Source organism: Octopus bimaculoides, chromosome 6, assembly GCF_046866305.1.
Source record: "Octopus bimaculoides isolate indiv1 chromosome 6, ASM4686630v1, whole genome shotgun sequence".
NCBI classification, from domain to species: Eukaryota; Metazoa; Mollusca; class Cephalopoda; order Octopoda; family Octopodidae; genus Octopus; species Octopus bimaculoides.
The window spans coordinates 41862647-41882097 of NC_142933.1; the positions used below are offsets into that span (position 1 = coordinate 41862647).

At 34.6% G+C, this 19451-nt stretch overlaps 3 protein-coding genes across 3 annotated transcripts; all 3 read left to right on the top strand.

Annotated features, from left to right (window-relative positions):
* Nucleotides 1-1726: 1726 nt before the first annotated feature.
* Nucleotides 1727-3790, top strand: LOC149135033 (neuropeptide Y receptor type 2-like). The gene has a single exon (XM_089353787.1). The coding sequence runs from the start codon at nt 2376-2378 to the stop codon at nt 3369-3371; it is 996 nt and encodes a 331-aa protein (XP_089209913.1). The 5' UTR covers nt 1727-2375; the 3' UTR covers nt 3372-3790.
* Nucleotides 3791-12855: 9065 nt separating this feature from the next.
* LOC149135034 (type-1 angiotensin II receptor-like) lies at nt 12856-14442 on the top strand. Its single transcript, XM_089353790.1, has one exon. The coding sequence runs from the start codon at nt 12856-12858 to the stop codon at nt 13879-13881; it is 1026 nt and encodes a 341-aa protein (XP_089209916.1). The 3' UTR covers nt 13882-14442.
* Nucleotides 14429-17554, top strand: LOC149135035 (neuromedin-U receptor 1-like). The gene has a single exon (XM_089353788.1). The coding sequence runs from the start codon at nt 15055-15057 to the stop codon at nt 16060-16062; it is 1008 nt and encodes a 335-aa protein (XP_089209914.1). The 5' UTR covers nt 14429-15054; the 3' UTR covers nt 16063-17554.
* Nucleotides 17555-19451: the final 1897 nt, after the last annotated feature.

Sequence of the window (19451 nt, forward strand, 5' to 3'; positions counted from 1 at the left end):
CCGTTAACAAAAAAAAAAAAAAGAAAAAAAACCAGCCTACTAGATGTAAAAAAAGGTGTAGAAAACGAATATAAAAAAAAATTGCGCAAACGAACTGGGGTGAATGGGGAGGGGACTTTCGGAAAATTCACAAGATCCGAATTTTCCCTCATAACTTTCAGGAAAATGGATATCTTTTAATGAAATTTTACAGAAACATCTTTCAAACAGCACAGATTTCGATTATGAAGAAATTTGTTGGGAAAATATTTTCCGAAGAGCTGGAAGAGGACTGTCGGAAAGTTTACACGATGTTTTTTTTTTTTTGTTTCCTCATAACTTTTATGATCTAGTCACCAAAACGAAGAAAAACCAGGCTGCTAGGTGTGAAAAAACGTGTAGAAAACGAATATGAAAACAAAAATTTGCGCAAACGAACGGGGGTGGGGTGGGTAGTGAGGGAACTTTCGGAAAATTCACAGGATCTGATTTTTTACCTCATCACTTTCAGAAAAATATTTTCCCCACAAATTTCTTTATAATCGTAATCTATGCCGTTTGAAAAGTGTTTCTGTAAAATGTTATTGATATATATCCATTTTCCTGAAAGTCATGAAGGAAAAAATCGGATTGTGTGTATTTTCCGAAAGTCCCCCACCCAACCCCGTTCGTTTGCGTAAATTTTTGTTTTCATATTCGTTTTCCACGGTGACTGGACGCTAAACTAGATCCTGAAAGTTATGAGGGAAAAAACCGATCGAGTGAACTTTCAGACAGTCCTCTCCCCACCCTTTCGGAAAACCTTTTCTTCCACAAATTTCTTTATAACTGTAATCTATGCTGTTTGAAATGTATTTCTGTAAAATTTTATTAAAAGTTATCCATTTTCTTGAAAGTTATGAGCAGGAAAAAAAACGGATCATGTGGATTTTCCAAGTCCTCTCCTTACCCCTTCGGAAAAAAGTTTCCCCAGAAATTTCTTTAAAATCGTAATTTGTGCCATTTGAACGGTATTTCTATAAAATTTCGATACATATCCATTTTCCTGAAAGTTGAGGGAAAAATCGGATCTTGTGAATTTTCCGAAAGTCCTCTCCCTTGTATAGTTCATATTCGGTTTCTACACAATTTTTTTACACCTAGTAGGCTGGGGTTTTTTTTTAATCGTTAACGGGTCTCAAACTTTATATTGACCGAGAAATAAAGACATTAAAGGATAACGAAAGGGAAAGGAAGAAAAAAGTAAATGGGGAAAAAAATAGGGGAAATGGGTAAAACGGGGGAGAGAGTGGGTCAAAAAAGCGAATGTGAGATCATATGAATTAATGTGTAAGTGGATGAGTACTCCACAGATATGCATATCCTTGACGTAGTTCTCAGGGAGATTCGGTGCGACATTGAATGTGGCAAGGTCGGCCATTTGAAGAATAGGTACAACTCATACAGTTCTATAGTTAAGAGATGAGGAATTATTTACATTATTTACATTTGACGGATATTTGTCCTCATCTTGATTGTTGTTAACACAACGTTTACATAGCTTTTCTTCTTTTGACGATATGTAAAAGTTTTAGCGAAAAGTTACGGGCATCGGTCAAACAGGTCTCGGAGGGTTTGCGATGACTTTGCTGACAGACCCTTACCCACCAAGTCAAGCTAAATAATTGTTTCAATTTTTGGTTCAAGGCTAGCAAATTTAGGGTAAGTAGGTAATCGATTATATCGCCCCCAGTACTTGACTAGTACTTTATTTTATCGACTTCGAAAGGATGAAAGGTAAAGTTCATTTTGATGGGATTTGAACTTAGAAGATAAAAAGTTGGAAGAAACACCGTTAAGAATTTGCACAAGTATTCTCGCAGCTCGCCGCCTTTTCAGCCACCTCCCCATGAGAAATTTATTGACTTTTTTTTATAAACACACAATGTAAATAAACAACGTCTTGGAGAATAGAGATTCAGATTTCCTGATAAAGCTTTGTTCACGACACACCTAATAACATCATTTCCAGCACTTGTATATTTCCGTTTTTCCTTTTGTATTTTGTTTATTTCTCACACCCATAATTTGTTCTTTGCTTTAGTTTTTTTTATCTTTATAATTCAGATATACGTCGGCTTTGACAAATATCAAGGCGTATTTTTGTCTGTTTAAGTGAATATCTTCGACTTATGACATTGCAGTGTAAAATATACAAAAACGTTATTTTGACTTCTAACGTTCGTATTTAATCATTAAGGACTCTTTTTAGACTAAAGGTGCTTAATTAAATGTAATTGTAAACCAAATGAATATCGCCAGCGGAAAAATAGTCTCCGTAAGGATATCATATTTATGTGGAAAGTAAATATATTGCGACAAGGAATTCGTAAGCGAAAAACAAGCATTAAAATAAAATGAATTATAGTAATACTACCACAATCGAAGATATTAATCGAGACACTTTTACTGCTATGAGACCAGCGTTTATTTTCATCACTATTTTGATGCCTGTTGGTATATTCGGCAATGCTATAGCCATGTACATCTATGGTTTTCGTTTCCAGAAATTACCGGTTCATATTTTCCTAATTTGTTTAGCTGTTTTTGATATGATTGGTTGCCTTTTCGGAATACCTCTAGAAATGGTCGAATTATTGTATCCTTTGATGTATCCCAACCGAACTCTTTGCAAGCTGGAAAGATTCGTAATATACTACAGTATCAGTACCTCAACTTCCACATTGTTTGTGATAGCAGTGGAGAGATATAACAAAGTTTGCCGCCACGATAAACAACAACTTTCGGTTCGTCAAGCTAAAATAATGTCTGTGATAATTGGTTTCCTCTGCATCGTAGTTGCCTTACCCGGTGTTTTGTTTTTCGATAAAACAAAAATTCCGATTTCATCAAATTTAAATGCTCAGATGTGTGTTTATACATCTCGTTCTGATAAAATTTTTAAAAGTTATTTTCTGATATCACTTTTAATCGACATATTCATTTTGGCAATAATGTGTCTATTATATTATCGCATTTGGAAGGTAGCTAAAAAACATTATACACGTGCTAACTATACGGAAAGTCGAAATTTCGGAGATGCGAATGCCCACCAAAAGAACTTAAAAGCATACACAAAGATTAGACAAACCAATAAAATTCTGGTATGCATTACGGTCTTATTTGTTGTTAGCTTGATCCCTGGTCTAATCCTCGGAATTTTTTATCCACTAAGATACGCGGCGAAAATTCCAGTATTTGTGGAATCTTTGAGACAAATAGGCTTTCGAATGTGGATCTTTAACGGTGCAATGAACCCTGTTGTCTACGGACTATTAAACAGTCGCTTCCGTCAGATTTTCCTAAATTGTCTGCAAAATAAGAGCATCGTATCTTCAGGTGCATCACAATAAACAGAAGCAAGAGATTATGAAAACCTTTCTTTGTTAAGAAGCTGTAAGATCAGATGCATTTGTTTTCAGTTGTTTGTGTTTTGACAATTGTTTTAATATCGAACTGATTGATAAACTACATTTACATAGATACAAACGCGCGCGTTAAATGTGGTATGCGATTGAAAAACTGTTGATATATAATTTTTCCTTTAATCTATTTTCGAATATTTGATTATTTCATTAATTGTTAATGCAGGTAATTGATACTTCAACTTTTTTTTTTTTTTGAGGTGGAATTTGTTTTGTCTATTTTTGTTTGTTTTTTCCGACCACAACTATCTGCGATCAATTGCATTCCAATCAAATATACATATACAAATATGTTTGGGTAATCTTCCAATATAGGGAGGTTTAAAAATAAGTAAATACAAGGGAAATAACTTACATCTTACTAGTATCATCTGTACTACTCTGAAATGTGTTTTTTCCCCCACTAAAACAGCATGCGACGGAAATTTTTCTTGTAATTTTTTTTTAAAACTAATTGTTATTAAAAAAAAATTACAAGAAAATTTTCCGTCGCATGCTGTTTTAGTGGGGGAAAAAACACATTTCAGAGTAGTACAGATGATACTAGTAAGACGTAAGTTATTTCCCTTGTATTTACTTATTTTTAAACCTCCCTATATTGGAAGATTACCTAAACATATTTCAGAGTAGTACTGATGGTACTAGTAAGACGTAAGCTATTTCCCTTGTATTTTTATTTACTTATTTTTTAACCTCCCTATACTGGAAGATTACCATATGTTTATGTATATGTATATGAACGTGTGTGTGTGTTGTACTCATAAACATTTATGAACGGGTGCTGAAATGTTCATGGCTTGGGGTAAAAGAAAATACAGGAGGATCGGTTAGTTATGATTTTATCCAACATATTCCCTTCAGATTCACACAGTTATAGCAGAGGTCCTTCAGTTTTTTCTAAGCACTGTAAAGGAACTCGGAAGGTTGGGCCTCCAGCCAGGCCTTTCGTGATACCTTTAAAGCCAGGAAATTTTCAATACCTCTTCGTAATCAGGGAATAGTATTAGCCGTTTCTAACACAGTCGACAACAATAGAACACCTCTTTCTTACATTGATTTGACAGCCAGCTATATCAAGAACAGCGTCAGTCAACGCGGGAATACGTTTTGATACCCAGAAAAACTAACAAGCCTCCGTTAAGTTTTATCCAATCATTAAATTTCGCTACTTCAATTTTAAAATCAAAATCTTGCAATCCTTATTAAATCCCTGTATGGTATGTACTTCAGAAACATGAAATCCATTTATCTAATTTCCTATTATTTAATCGTCGTAAAAAATTTAATTCCCTCCGGTAAACAGGGATTTTAGGAATCCAATATATTTACTTCTTATAAGCGTTGAGCCCTTATCATAGCTCACCATATAAAATTAACCCTTATATTTTAAATATATTAAGTCTTAATTTTTTAATAATTTTTCAGTCTTTTATAAGTAATATACTTCTTTCTCTAACTCCATTTTTGCTTCTATGTTCAATTTTCTTTCTCCTTCTCTAGTTATCGCGGATTCTTAAATTACTCCCACTACGGTTTCTTTACCCTGCAACCTTCATTTTATTATATAACTAGCATTTACTACATACATATATACATACGTACATATATACATTTAAAAAATTCACGCAGCATGCGCACACACAAAGGCACACACTACATATGAATGTGTGTGTGCGTAAATTGTATCATTATTTTCCGCTGTTAACCTAAGAATTTAATATCATAATATATATACACACGCAAGCTTGCCAGATAGGTAATGTGATTTATGTAACCTCAAATGCATATATGCATGTATGTATATGTGTATATATATATATATATATGCATATTTATCATAACATATACAACGTTATTCATGTCAAATATACTTTATTCGTCAGTTTTATATCTATATTTACCTTTATTTCAGTTCAGTTTTATTTCCTCCAACAATCTACATATTTCCAGAATTTCTTTTTATTTGCTTTTTTACTCTTTCTTCTTTCTATCTTTCTTCTATTTTTTTTAGTTTTTCGGTATCTTTTATTCGGTTTAAATTTTGCGCAGGTGTGGTCATTGCGCGACATCTTGGCCAAGTGTCTTCTACAATAGCCTTGGGCCGACCGAAGCCATGTGAACAGATCTGATAGACAGAAACTGAAAAAAAAACCTCTATATGTGTGTGTGTGTGTGATTGAGGTTGTGTTTGTCTCCCACCACCGCTTGACAACCGGTGTTGGTTTGTTTTGCTTCTGTTACGATTCAGTAAAGGAGACAAATAGAATGAATATCAGGCTTTTAAAACCATGGCCGATTTGATCGACTCAATCCTTTAAGGCGATGTCCAAGCATGGGCGAAATCCAGTGACTGAAGCGAGTAAACGATGAAAGAAAGATTTCTTTTTTTTTTTTTTTTTTTTTTTAACTAACCCTGCTTCTCCTCTGTTTTCGATTCTCATCTCCATTGCCAGATCTGTTTTCATTGCAATTCTTTTTCTTGGTTTCTTCAGTTTCACAAACTTCGACATCACTGCTTTTTGACTTTTCATTGATGAGTATAAGAACTCATGTCCTAAATTGTTAAGTTTATTTCATAGCTCATTCTATTTATTAAACGTCTACGTGAATAAACATTACATCTGTCTTCAACAAACATATCCTTTCTTCGTTCAAACCTAAAACAATTACAGGTGCAGATCCAGTATTAAGGATTCTGGGGTGGTGAGACAAAATTTTTGGAGAAAGCAGAACCCAAGTAAAACTAGATATAGAGATATTGATGTGTACTATAAAGCAAACCACTTTGAAAAATGTGGCCCCCGTTTTAAAAAAGATCCCAAAAGCCATCTATTTCAAATAACTGGATAATTGATGAGTTAGCAGATAAAGTTTAAATAAATGACTGAAAATGTCGCTTTATACATACACTTTTTCAAAATTCAAATTTCGTTTTTCACACATCCACTTGCGGTGTTTAACTTTTCTCTCATTGTGAAGAATACAATGAAAGAGGGGGGGGGGGAAGATTTTTTCTTTCTTTTAATGCGAGTTACAAATGTTTCAGAATGTAGAATAAGATAAAACAACAGAACTTTACGAAAAACAAATCACTTTTGTGGTTGTTGCTGTTCCAAAGGCATGATGAATATGTGTGTGAGTGTGTGTGTTTGTGTGTGTGTGTGTGTCTGTGTGTGTGCGTGCGTGTGTGTGTCTGTGTGTGGTGAGAGAGAGAGAGGGGTGGGGAGACACCAGCATTTGAAAGTCATAGATTTAAAAAATTCTTCTCTTAAAACTGCTTCCCTTCATTGTTTTGCAATGCATGAAAAAAAGTGAGAAAATACTGACAAAAACGGGGAAATTCAAGCAGCTATTTCCGAAAGTCTGCCTTTCCTGTTTCCAGTAGAAGTAGGTGAGACACAATGAGGTTGGGCACAAATGTACTTTTTACAAATGTTCACTACTTTGCCAAACTATATCAGCGATGTAAAGCCCTTCTATAAATGCAGTAAAAGCTACAACATATTTAGAACACTATTTCAGAAAATTATCACTATTTTCTTTCAGCATACAGAAGACAAATTCAGGCGGGGCAAAGTGGGTAAACAAGATTAGATAAATTTGCTTCTTTAATTCTCTAGAGTTACATTTGAAAAAGAACTCACACACATAAACATCCATCCTTAGATATCAGAAAGATCAGGATTGAAACAAAATTTAAATGATATAGGATCATGGAAAAACAGTACATAATATGAATTAACGAAACTCAACTAAATCTAAAAACTCAGCCTAAAATATTCACTATAGCTCCTTCATTAAAAATTATCCAGATATTTCATTAGCTACAGCAATCACAATCGGGTTAAATTAGAGAAAAAATTTCTTCAAAATAGTAAATGTCACCGATATTTGGATCTGTTCAATTTGGCTCACAGAATTAAAAAATTTTTTTAACTAAACAGTTTGAAACTTCGTGTACTGGTGGAATTTCTCGCGCAGAATATAGTTTACTTTGAACATATTTTAGAAGTTATTTCGTGTTAAAGTTGTCGTATTTGGGTAATTTCAACCAATCAACGACGTGTATTCAGTTGAAGAAAGCTGTTGCTGTTTGCAATAGTCATTGAAGAGGAACAACTTCCGAGTCATCTCTACTAAATGTCACCACTGTTCTATTTTATTTTTTTATTTACGGCATGTGTTGCATATTACATGCTTTTTTTTTTTTTTTTGGTTCTCGCGTCGGAGTAACCAGTAAACATCGAAGAATCAACACCAAGAAAGAAGAAATATTATTTACCTACATTTATTCGTTTGCCTGGCATCAATGTTTTATCCACACATAAAGCGCACCGGTGTTTAAAAGACATATAGAGCTACGGGTCCGCAGCTAGCTTTTTGTTGTTGACGTGTATGTAGTTTCAAAATGCATTATTTTACAACTGTGAGATGTATTGTTATGGTTTTATCTTACTATAATCAACAACAAACACATTTCGTCTATATAAAAGTTTTTATTAGATTAAAAATAACATTATCAAAACATGAAGGTAAAACAAAAGAAATAAGCTTTGTTTTCTTCCAGACACCAATGTACTGTAGCCGTAGTTTTTCATGTACACTAAACGAGCTTTCCTCTGAAAAAAAATCAGTGGAATCAGTTGATCTCCATACACAAATTATTTTCCTCCTGAAACTTATAAAAAAAGTACACATATATTAGGCGGACTTTTCTATAAGCCACACTCTAAATTTATTGGCTGTCTGCCAGTAGGGAGGGAAAGAGTGAGGAATGCACGGTGCTGACTAGAAAGGAAGAAAGGATAAAGGTAACATCGTCTTCGCTCGACATACGAATAGAACAGAGTGGTGACATTTAGTAGAGATGACCAGGACGTTGTTCCTCTTCGATTATTATTGCAAACAGCAGTAGCTTTCTTCAACTGAATACACGTCGTTGATTGGTTGAAATTACCCAAATACGACAACTTTAACACGAAATAACTTCTAAAATACAAAATTTTGTCAAAAATGTTCAAAGTAAACTGTATTCTGCGTGAGAAATTCCACCAGTACACGAAGTTTCAAACTGTTTAGTTAAAAAAAAAATTAATCAAAAAAATCTGTGCGCCAAACTGAACAGATCTCCGATGTTTCAAACTCACTTCAGCAATAATTATGTAAACTATACTGACCAAATTTTACTCCCAAAGATAGAGAAATGGTACAAAATGGAAGAAGATAACACGAAATCAGAAACTATTCATTTTGAATCAGTTACCAATTTTGCCTCACTTCCATATAGTAAATCCAAGTGTTTGACAGAATGACGAAAAGTATAGGAAAAAATAAGAAAGAAAAAAGTTTCGATTTAATGAAACATTTGAATATATATGCAATAATTCTAAAGCCGAAAAAGAATGCCTTAACTATTGAGAGATGTAATTTTATGGTTAAAACTAAATTCAAAATTTAAATTTTGGAACATACTTGCTTCATAAAATAAGACCACTTTTCAATGCCTCACTGAAATAAGTTTAAAAGTAGAAATGTGCATGCGCGTGCGTGCATGTATGTGTGAGCGTGCGTGCGTGTGTGTGTGTGTGTGTGTGCCTCGGTAAATGCTATTGGTCAAGCCAAGGTCAAGCTCAGTCATGCGTTGGAAGGAATTTGGTTTAGTTTGGCCTAGAGACGATAACATTTTCTACCAATCTTTTTATCTTTATATACATTCATACTTACACACACACACACACACACACACCAACACACATACACTCACAGATACATACATACATACATACATACATTTTCAGGAATTTTCTGTTCTTTCCCTTTTCTCTGACATTGTCCCAAACGTAGCTGGATCTTGTTCAAAACGGGGGCACCAGTATTTTCTTAACGAAACACTTTGAAACTTGGGACACTGGTAGAATGTATCATATAAAACATCTTTTTCTCTTAGTCTTCTTAACAAAAAAACGTACATCGCAAGTTATTTCATGCTAAAGTTGTCGTATTTCTGTAATTTCAACCAATGACTGACGTCCATTCAGCCGTAAAAGTTAAGTGCTGACTACGTAAACAAACGATTGTCAAACGATTCTGGCGGTGATAAAATTATTATTTCCTTGTCAAAAAATGGCTGAAGCATATTGGCAGTAGCTAATAAACCTTTCTATTATAGGCACAAGGCATGGTTTTTGAGGGAAGGAGCAAGTCAATTAGGGTTAGGGAAAACGAACACACGTGTGTTGCCTCTGCAAAATGTCAGAAGTAATGGAGATTAAATACGCTTTACACCGCTTAAACTGCAAAGGAGTAAGTATAAACAGCTGAATACTTGTCAGTGATTGGTTGAAATTATCGAAATAAGACAATTTTTTACATGAAATAAATCCGAATACAAAATTTTTTTCTGTTCTATAACACAAAATAGATAAGTATACGAAGTTTGAAAGTCTTTCGGTACCAAAAAACACTACATAAAACATAAATGAAAACTGGTGCCCCCGTTTTGAACAAGATCCACGTAGCTTACTACTTTGGGACTGGGTACAAACTGTTTTTTAATTGAATTAATTGGTGTCTCTAAAGTGGCAAAATCTATGGTTATTTATCATAAAAGAGAATCCATTACATTTTTAAGAAGTTAAGATACCTTTGTATATTGGAAGAGAGTCTCTTCATGCCTGATTACTGAGTGGTGAGGGAGGCTTCCTTTGAGTGCTGCATTTCCTTCGTAGCAGGGGCCCTCGAATATCAAAATGCCTGGGGAAGAGGCGGGTATTGGGACCTCACTGCACTTCAATTCCCTCTCCATTTTCGTAAGCGCAAGAAATAGAAGAAACCTAAAAGTAAACTACCGGTCAGTTCTTCTTGACTGGCATTAATCCGGGATCTTTTTTAAAACGGGGGCCACATTTTTCATTAACGAAACACTTTGAAACTTGGAACACTGGTAGAATGTGTCATATAAAACATCTTTTTCTCTTAGTCTTCTTTAAAAAAAAAGAAATCCATAAATTATTCCATGTTAAAGTTGTCGTATTTCTGTAATTTCAACCAATCACTGACGTCTATTCAGCCGATATACATTAAGTGCCGACTACATAAACAAACGATTCTGAAACAATTAACCCTAACCCTAGGGTTAGGGTTAGGGTTAAAGCAAATTTAAAATGAAAAAAGCAAATAAAACGAAGGTATGGAGATTAAATACGCTTTACATCGCTTAATGAGCCAAAGGAGTAAATGTAAACAACTGAATACTTGTCAGTGATTGGTTGAAATTATCGAAATAAGACAATTTTTTACATGAAATAAATTCGAATACAAAAATATTTTTCTGTTCTATAACACAAAATAGATAAGTATACGAAGTTTGAAAGTCTTTCGGTACCAAAAACACTACGTAAAACATTAATGAAAAATGTGGCCTCCGTTTTAAAAAAGATCCTTAATCCGATTTTCATCTCTTGATGAGGTGATTTTATGCCAGGTCGAATTATTGCGATATGTTGCCATGGAGATCTCTCTTAATCATACTCTATGAACTCTAGTGTGTTTCAAGGTTCGTTTTTGTCCCTCACACTCTTCCTCCTAGACTTCAACGATTTGCAACCGTCACTCCAATGGCGCATTCTCCTACGCAGACGATACCTTCCTTCGTCCTCCCTGTTCAAACGCACTCAAGCGTCATATACACACACATACCTAGACCCCGTTACCAAATTTGTCTCCTTGCATAGATACATTGAAATCGTCCTCTAACGAGATCATATCAATCTGTGGAAAGACTTCCGCCCGTCCCCCACCCCCACCCCATTTTCTCCCAAAGTTGTTTATTTTTTAATTTCTTTTTTTTGCCAAAAATCGGCATTGTAAAATTTCCCCCCTCCTCCTAGCTTCTTCAGTTTTGACTTTTTTCCCCAACACTAACCCTAAAACCCTAACCCTAAACCTAAACCTAAAACCCTATGCCTAACCGTAACCGTAAGTACAGAAATGTTTTGAAATTTTTGTCCGAATTATAATGTCCGTATTTTTCCGTATATTTAGGGGGGAAAAAAAATCTTAGAAAAATTTTACAGAAATTTTTGGAAATTTTTTCAGAATCATAATCTCCATATTTTTCCGCATATTTTGAAAAAACAAAATTCTGGAAAAAGTGAAAAATGAAGGAAATGAGAGTGTGGGTGGTAATTTAGAAATGTCGATTTTTGCCAATTTTTTTTTTGCAGATTCGTATTCCCCATGGCCGAAAAGTGGGGTTTGTGTCGAAAAAAAGAATTCTTAAGAAAGGGTGGTTTGGTGGGTGGACGGGCGGAAGTCTTGCCCAATCTGTTTCCACACATAATATAAACATCGAGAAAACAATATCGCACCCCTGTTCTGTTAAACATAAGCATAAAGCCCTCGACATCGCTGTAAAATCCACACCTCACACTGAGGACTTCACTGGGCGATCGCACGTATTTCACATAGCAAAGATTCATTTCAAAATTGGCTTTTCTTTTCTGAGACAGAAAATGTTTCAACTCCACTCAACAGCCAACTCCATATAAAATTGAAGTTTGGCCTACAATGAAGTACTTTTCCCACACCTAAAACAAGCTGCCTCTTTTCTCTGATTTTTTCTACCACTACTACCATGACATGTATGATTCTACCACCATACAGTCAATGCCAACTCGCCCATCTTTCTTCTTTCCATTACCCATATTGCGTCGAATTGTCCAAACAAAACATTGACCACTACTCCCAGCTCTTCCTCCTAAGAACATCAGTCCTCTATTATTCTTGTCCCCTACATGACTCTTCTGGTGTCGATGACTAGTAAGTGTTTCAGCGGAAAGTTAAGGGTACCACTCAAACAGGTCTCGGAGGGTTTGCTATAGTCTTGCTTACAGTCTCTTCCCCAAGGCCTAATTAAAGAATAGAGAGAACAATGGCGAATTTATTTATATTCTCTATAGACACACAATTTAAGTAATCACGGCCCGGTATTTGCTTAACCGAGGACTACAGATCGTAAATCACTTCAGGTTTCTTGGTTTAGCTTTATTCAAGACTAGCATCACGATTCCCGTGACATAATTATACACACTTATACATTTCTCATTTCCTTCCGTTTTTTCGCTTATCTTTCGTATCCAGGACCCCTTGTTATTCTGTTTATTATTATTACATTTACAATTCAGATATCTGTTGTCCTTAACAATGTAAGGACGTTTTCCTTCTATTTAGATAAAAATCGACTGATGACATTACTGTGTAAAATGCATAAAACTTTACATTGACTTTTAACGTTCGTATTTGAATCATTGATGGACTCTTTTTAGACAAAAGTTACATAACCAAATGCAATTGTAAGACATTCAACTATCACTTGCAAAAAAAATATCTCCTAAAGGATATTATCAAATGTATGTGGAAGGTAAATATATTCCAGTTGGAAATTTGTGAAAGAAAGAAAACGAAAAAAAAAAAATTTTTTAAAATGAATTATAGTAATACCACCACAATCGAAGATATTAATTTTAACATATTTCTTGTTATGATACCATCAATTATTCTTGTCTCTATTTTGATGCCTATTGGTGTATTCGGCAATGCTATAGCTTTGTACATTTATGGCTTTCGTTTTCTGAAACTACCTGTTCATATTTTTCTAATTTCTTTGGCTGCTTTTGACATGATTGGCTGCTTTTTCGGAATACCCCTAGAAATAGTCGGCTCGTGTTATCCTGTGATGTATCCCAACAGAATTCTTTGTAAACTAGAAAAATTTTTAATATTTTACAGTAGCATTACTTCGGCTATAACCTTGTTTGTGATAGCAGTGGAGAGATATAATATAGTTTGCCGTCATGATAAGCAACAACTTTCGATTCGACAAGCTAAAATAACGGTTGTGATAATTTGTTTCCTTTCCATTGTAATTGCGTTATTCGGTGCAATATTCTTCGATAAAATAGCAATTCCTATTTCGCCAAATTTAGTTGTTGAGGTTTGTATGTTCAAACCTGCTTATGAGAAATTTTTTCAAACTTATTTCTTAATATACCTCATAATCGACTTAATCATTTTGATAATAATGCTTCTATTATATTACCGCATTTGGAAGGCAGCTCGGAAACATGCGAACTATATAGCAAGTCTAAATTTGAATAACATGAATGAGCAACAACAAAACTTAACAGCCTATACAAAGATTAGACAAACAAACAAAATTCTTATATGCATTACGTTCTTATTTGCATTTAGTTTTATCCCTAGCCTAATTTTCACAGTTGCTTATCCACGAAGTGATGTAAAACTTACAGAAGTCATGGAATCTTTGAGACAGCTGGGCTATCGAATGTGGTACTTTAACGGTGCATTAAACCCCATTGTCTATGGATTATTAAACAGTCGCTTCCGTCAGATTTTCCTGACTTGTCTACAAAAGTAGCCATTACACAAACAGCATTGTAACCTCAGACTTGTCAAGATGAACAGGAACAAGAGATTATTGAAGATAACCTAATATTAATTACTAACATCGATTCAAGGTTTACGAATTTGGGAGTGTGATGATCTAGTAACTAATAAATATTTTATCGATACCAGAAGTATGAAAAGCTGAAGTTGGCGACAATAGAATATGGATTCAAAACAAGACATCTAATATTACACCACTTACAAGAAAATGATATTTCTACTTTAGGCTCAAGACCTGTATTTTGGGGATAGAGGACTTGTTGATTACTAGACCCCAGTGCTCAAGTGGCACTTATTTTATCGACGCCGAAATGATGAAAAAGAAAGACGAATTCAGAAAAAAATGAGCTTGAAGAAATGCAGCTATGCATTTTGTCTGCTATGCTAACAATTCTGCCAATTCGCCGCCTTGTCTGACAAGGAAAATAATAAAGCTTTCTTTTATTTAATCATCAAAAGTAAATTTATACCATTTTATTTGTTCTTTTTTTTTATAAGCAATTAAGAAACAAAATACAACTTAAGAAATATCCTCACCTTTGTTCTTCATTAAACTTCATTATATATTAGACTTTTGATGTATAATTATCGTTCAATTGTAAACCTTCTGTTGATATATTTTAAAATAATTCAAATATAACAATCATTCTCCCCACCAATATCAGATTGTTCTTCGAACCGTGGTCAGTAAAACACCGGATTTTAATTTTCTATGATCTAAGATATGGTGCATAAAATTGATGTAAACAAACACTGACGTCTTAACACTCCTGTGTTTTTGTCGAAATTTAATTCTGTAACTGCTTCGTAATCAACACTGCTTGTTTTATTTCCTGCAACAGGAAAATAGATGACAAATCTAGCTTTCATGTGTCATTGTTTACAAGAATACAATTTCATCTGAACGTTTCTTTTGACATATGTTTTATCTTTTCAGGATGTGCGTTTGTTCATAATTTAATTTTCCATCCCTACTGAAACGTTTGTTAAAGCAAAGTTGTTTGGTCGTTAGTTTGAAAAACACTTCTTACAGCCTCCGTTACAGACGTTTCTGTAGAAGCTCGCATTTAGTTTCTCTCTTATAACTGATATATTTCAATATTCTTGAAAAAAAATTTTTTTTTCTTTTCCCTTTTTGTAAATAATGGCATTTACAGAAAACGTGACACAAAATGATAGCATGATAAATCCCTTACATACAACACGACCTGCTTTGATATTCTTGATAATAATGATGCCTATAGGAGTTTTCGGAAACGTGATTGTTCTGTATATTTATGGATTTCGCTTTAGGAAATCACCTCTGAATATTTTTATATTTTTCCTGGCTATCTATGATAGTTTGAGTTGTTTATTTGGTATCCCTCTCGAATTAACATCTATATTACACACCCTTGACTATCCAAGCAATATACTTTGTAAGATGGATAAATTTATGGTATTTTTTACTTGTACTTCGTCTGAACTAACTCTTTTGATCATTTCTCTGGAGCGATACAACAAAGTTTGCCGGTTCAACAAATATCAACTTGAAATACGTCACGCCAAAATGTCAGCTATCACCATCAATATCATTGCTATTTTGATATCTGTACCACCAATTTTGTATTTCGACCGGATTGACTACAATGGACTGTCCATTTGTACGTTCATTGTACCATATTCAAAACTGCAACACTACTTTATTGGATTACTAATTTTTAACATTATCATATTAGTCGTGATGTCTGTTCTGTATGTTTTAGTTAGACGTAAGGCTAAACAACGCTTCAGGGAAAAGAGCATCTCACTACGGAAAAACGATCAGGAAGATTTTCGGAGGACATTTTCTGGAAAGAAGAGAAGAAGTCGTCGTATTAATTACATTATAGCAAGTATCACTGTATTATTTGTGATAAGCTTTATCCCTTCTTTGCTTTTAGGCGTAACATATCCTCTTTTGGAAAACATTAAATTATCGCTACCAGTTGAGAGACTCCGACAAATCGGCATAAGATTGTGGATCCTAAACAGTTCTTTAAATCCTGTTGTTTATGGTATGTTAAATGCTCGTTTCCGGAATGAATTTTTGAAAATTTTTAAAGAATTATTCAATATAAAGATTTTCAATAGTACTTCCACAACAGATTCAACACTAGAAGATTCTTCGTAAGGAGAATGTCTCTGCTATGATTAGAAATATTGGATGTAAGTCAGTTATGACAGTGTAGTAACGCCTGCGCATGCGTAGAATTAAACAAGCAAGCGTTTCCCGCTCAATTCATCCTCTTACTCGACAGCTCGTTATTCTCACCTCTAAAGATGTATAACTAAAGATATGTATGTTTTATCACCTAAATAAATGTTGTTTGAGTTGTTTAGTCTGGTGTTCAGCGTTCCGTTGTATTCTTATTTTATAGTAGAAAGTCAGGTATACAATCTAAAGATGTATAACCCACTTTCTACTAAAGTGGTGACCCCGACGAAGAAAAAACGCAGCATGAACTACGGATTACCAACTTATAACTGGTGAACCTCGACTAAAGGACAAATACGGCCATGGAGACTGAACTACACATTACCAACATCTCCAAACAGTCAACACGACTCAACAAGCGCGGTTTTTATTCTCGTCTCTGTTAGAGTGGATTTTTTTCCACTCACGAAAAACAGACAGGATTTACGGCCTGCTTTTTATGTTTTTGAATGTCGCATTTCACACTCTCACATTACACATACATCTTTTATGTCACACAATAACTCTTGTTATTCATTTCGCACGGTCGTTCTTTCATCTTGGGTTAAGAAAATTTTTCTTCGAGGTTTTCGCTAATGGTCGTACAGAAATTGTGTCTGTCGATCGTTCTGTAAAAGCGTACCTCTTCAAACACTCATCACCAAACAGTCTTTTCGCCACCAGCGTCGTGCGCCAACCAAGATTACCACCGTGACGACAACAATTACTACTACCAACTACAAGCATTCCCCCCGACGTCGCCAAGTTTCAACTGAATCATTACCACTGTCAATATCATTACCACCACACATACAGAACACAGCTATAGCAGTTCCTGCGCCGACGTCTTCATCAATGTTTTGGGATTTTTCGCAGTCTATACTACAGACACTTTCACTTGTTCTGTGTTTTTTTCTCACATACACACTTGTGCACTCATACATTTTCTTTCCTTTCAGGGAAAACAAACTCTCAGACTTTTACATCGCGTGATTCCAGTTTCCTGGACAGTTGTCATCACGGTTGTTTTGTCATTGTCATTTCATTTATACGTTGCATGCATGTATTTCACAAGTGTACATTTCATTTCTTTGAATTTTCTTTGTGTGTGTTTGTACCACATCTTGTGGGTGGTTTTTCAGTGGCCATCCTGCCTCAGGCGTTCTAACAGATTTTATTTATCGTGCGTTTCCGCTCTGGCGAGGGAGCTCTGTAGTAACGCCTGCGTATGCGTAGAATTAAACAAGCAAGCGTTTCCCGCTCAATTCATCCTCTTTCTCGCTGGCCAGCGATTGAGCATGGACGTGTGTTTAAAGCTGTCTCTACATCTTTCGGTCTTATACTCGACAGCTCGTTATTCTCACCTCTAAAGATGTATAACTAAAGATATGTATGTTTTATCACCTAAATAAATGTTGTTTAGTCTGGAGTTCAGCGTTCCGTTGTATTCTTATTTTATAGTAGAAAGTCAGGTATACAATCTAAAGATGTATAACCCACTTTCTACTAAAACAGTCTTTCTTCTTTCTTGTGTTATATCAACAGCATCTGACTAAAATGTTCATGAATTTTCTCGTATATTACTACCACTACCAACCTGCAAAAATAAAACAAAAAAAAAAACGTCAAACTTTATATGTTGGTACTCTGTCACCAATACCTTACACCTTTCTTCTAAACAAATTTCGAGACACTTGTTTCGTCGATTTCTCTTTAGCTTTCACCATCCTCTTTCACTTAAGATCTAAAACATCAGCTTATTTACAAACTCTGTGTGTGAGAGTGCTTGTGTGTGTGCGTATGTGCATGTATGTGTGTGTGTGTGTGTGTGTGTACGGGGGCTACTGTGAAATTCCTGGTTGGAGGCCTAACCTTCCGAATTCTTTTACAGGGCTTAGAAAACTGAACGACCGCCACAATAAGTGTGTGAATCTGAGAGAATATGTTGAATAAAATCATAATTAACTGATCCTCCTGTATTTTCATTTACCCAAAACTAAGAACTTTCTAGTACCTCCCCCCCCCCCGTATATATCACCTATGTGTCACCAGTGACTGTGTATATTAGTTCTCTCGCAAAATGCTTCAACAACGTTATTGTTTACTGAGCCAAATTTGTTACGTAAAATTAACTCTAAATTTTCATTAATTCATTATATTGGATTAAAACACAAATCCTAAACATGCGAATCACATTTAGAATAAACTAAAAGAGATTTTATATTCGTTCTTATATTTTTATTCACTTCCTAATATTGAATTCTAATTTATTTTGAAAATTGAATATATTCGCAATAAATTGCTTTAAAAAATTATTTATGCAAACCTTTATAAAATGTTAAATTTTGTTGAACAATTCGAATTTGTTGCGTTAGACCATATATGTGAAGTTGAATTAACCTATCAAAAGCTAATGAACGAGTGTCACATCAGGGGTTTTTCTTTTTGTTTTGCTTTTTTTTTTTGCTTTTTTTCCCAAATCTTATCAGTTGTTCAACTACATATGCCATTTAGCTGAATTTTGTTCAACTAGATGGGTGCATCTACTTTGCTTGTAGTTTTTAGATTTCGGTGGTGATTCGATCCTGAGGTTTTATGACAATGAGTGTAATCTAAAAAAAAATTCTGTTTCGCTGAGGCGATCTAATAAGACTGAAATGTACCCGTTTTTCTATTCTGTACTTACCAGCATGATTAATATATTAGTCGTTGAGTTAATGCTGTTCTCACGACATTTCTAATTAGATTATTTACCATAAATCCTCGAGTATAATCCGCATTTTTTCCCCAAAATTTAAAGGTCAAAATCCCTAGTGCGTACTATATATGAAGTTAAGGGTACCACTCAAACAGGTCTCGGAGGGTTTGCTATAGTCTTGCTTACAGTCTCTTCCCCAAGGCCTAATTAAAGAATAGAGAGAACAATGGCGAATTTATTTATATTCTCTATAGACACACAATGTAAGTAATCATGGCCCGGTATTTGCTTAACCGAGGACTACAGATCGTAAATCACTTCAGGTTTCTTGGTTTAGCTTTATTCAAGACTAGCATCACGATTCCCGTGACATAATTATACACACTTATACATTTCTCATTTCCTTCCGTTTTTTCGCTTATCTTTCGTATCCGGGACCCCTTGTTATTCTGTTTATTATTATTACATTTACAATTCAGATATCTGTTGTCCTTAACAATGTAAGGACGTTTTCCTTCTATTTAGATAAAAATCGACTGATGACATTACTGTGTAAAATGCATAAAACTTTACATTGACTTTTAACGTTCGTATTTGAATCATTGATGGACTCTTTTTAGACAAAAGT

Bases quoted from the DNA above. Each gene is read 5' to 3' on its own strand.
- LOC149135034 (XM_089353790.1), top strand. From the start codon at position 12,856: ATGTGGAAGGTAAATATATTCCAGTTGGAAATTTGTGAAAGAAAGAAA.
- LOC149135033 (XM_089353787.1), top strand. From the start codon at position 2,376: ATGAATTATAGTAATACTACCACAATCGAAGATATTAATCGAGACACT.
- LOC149135035 (XM_089353788.1), top strand. From the start codon at position 15,055: ATGGCATTTACAGAAAACGTGACACAAAATGATAGCATGATAAATCCC.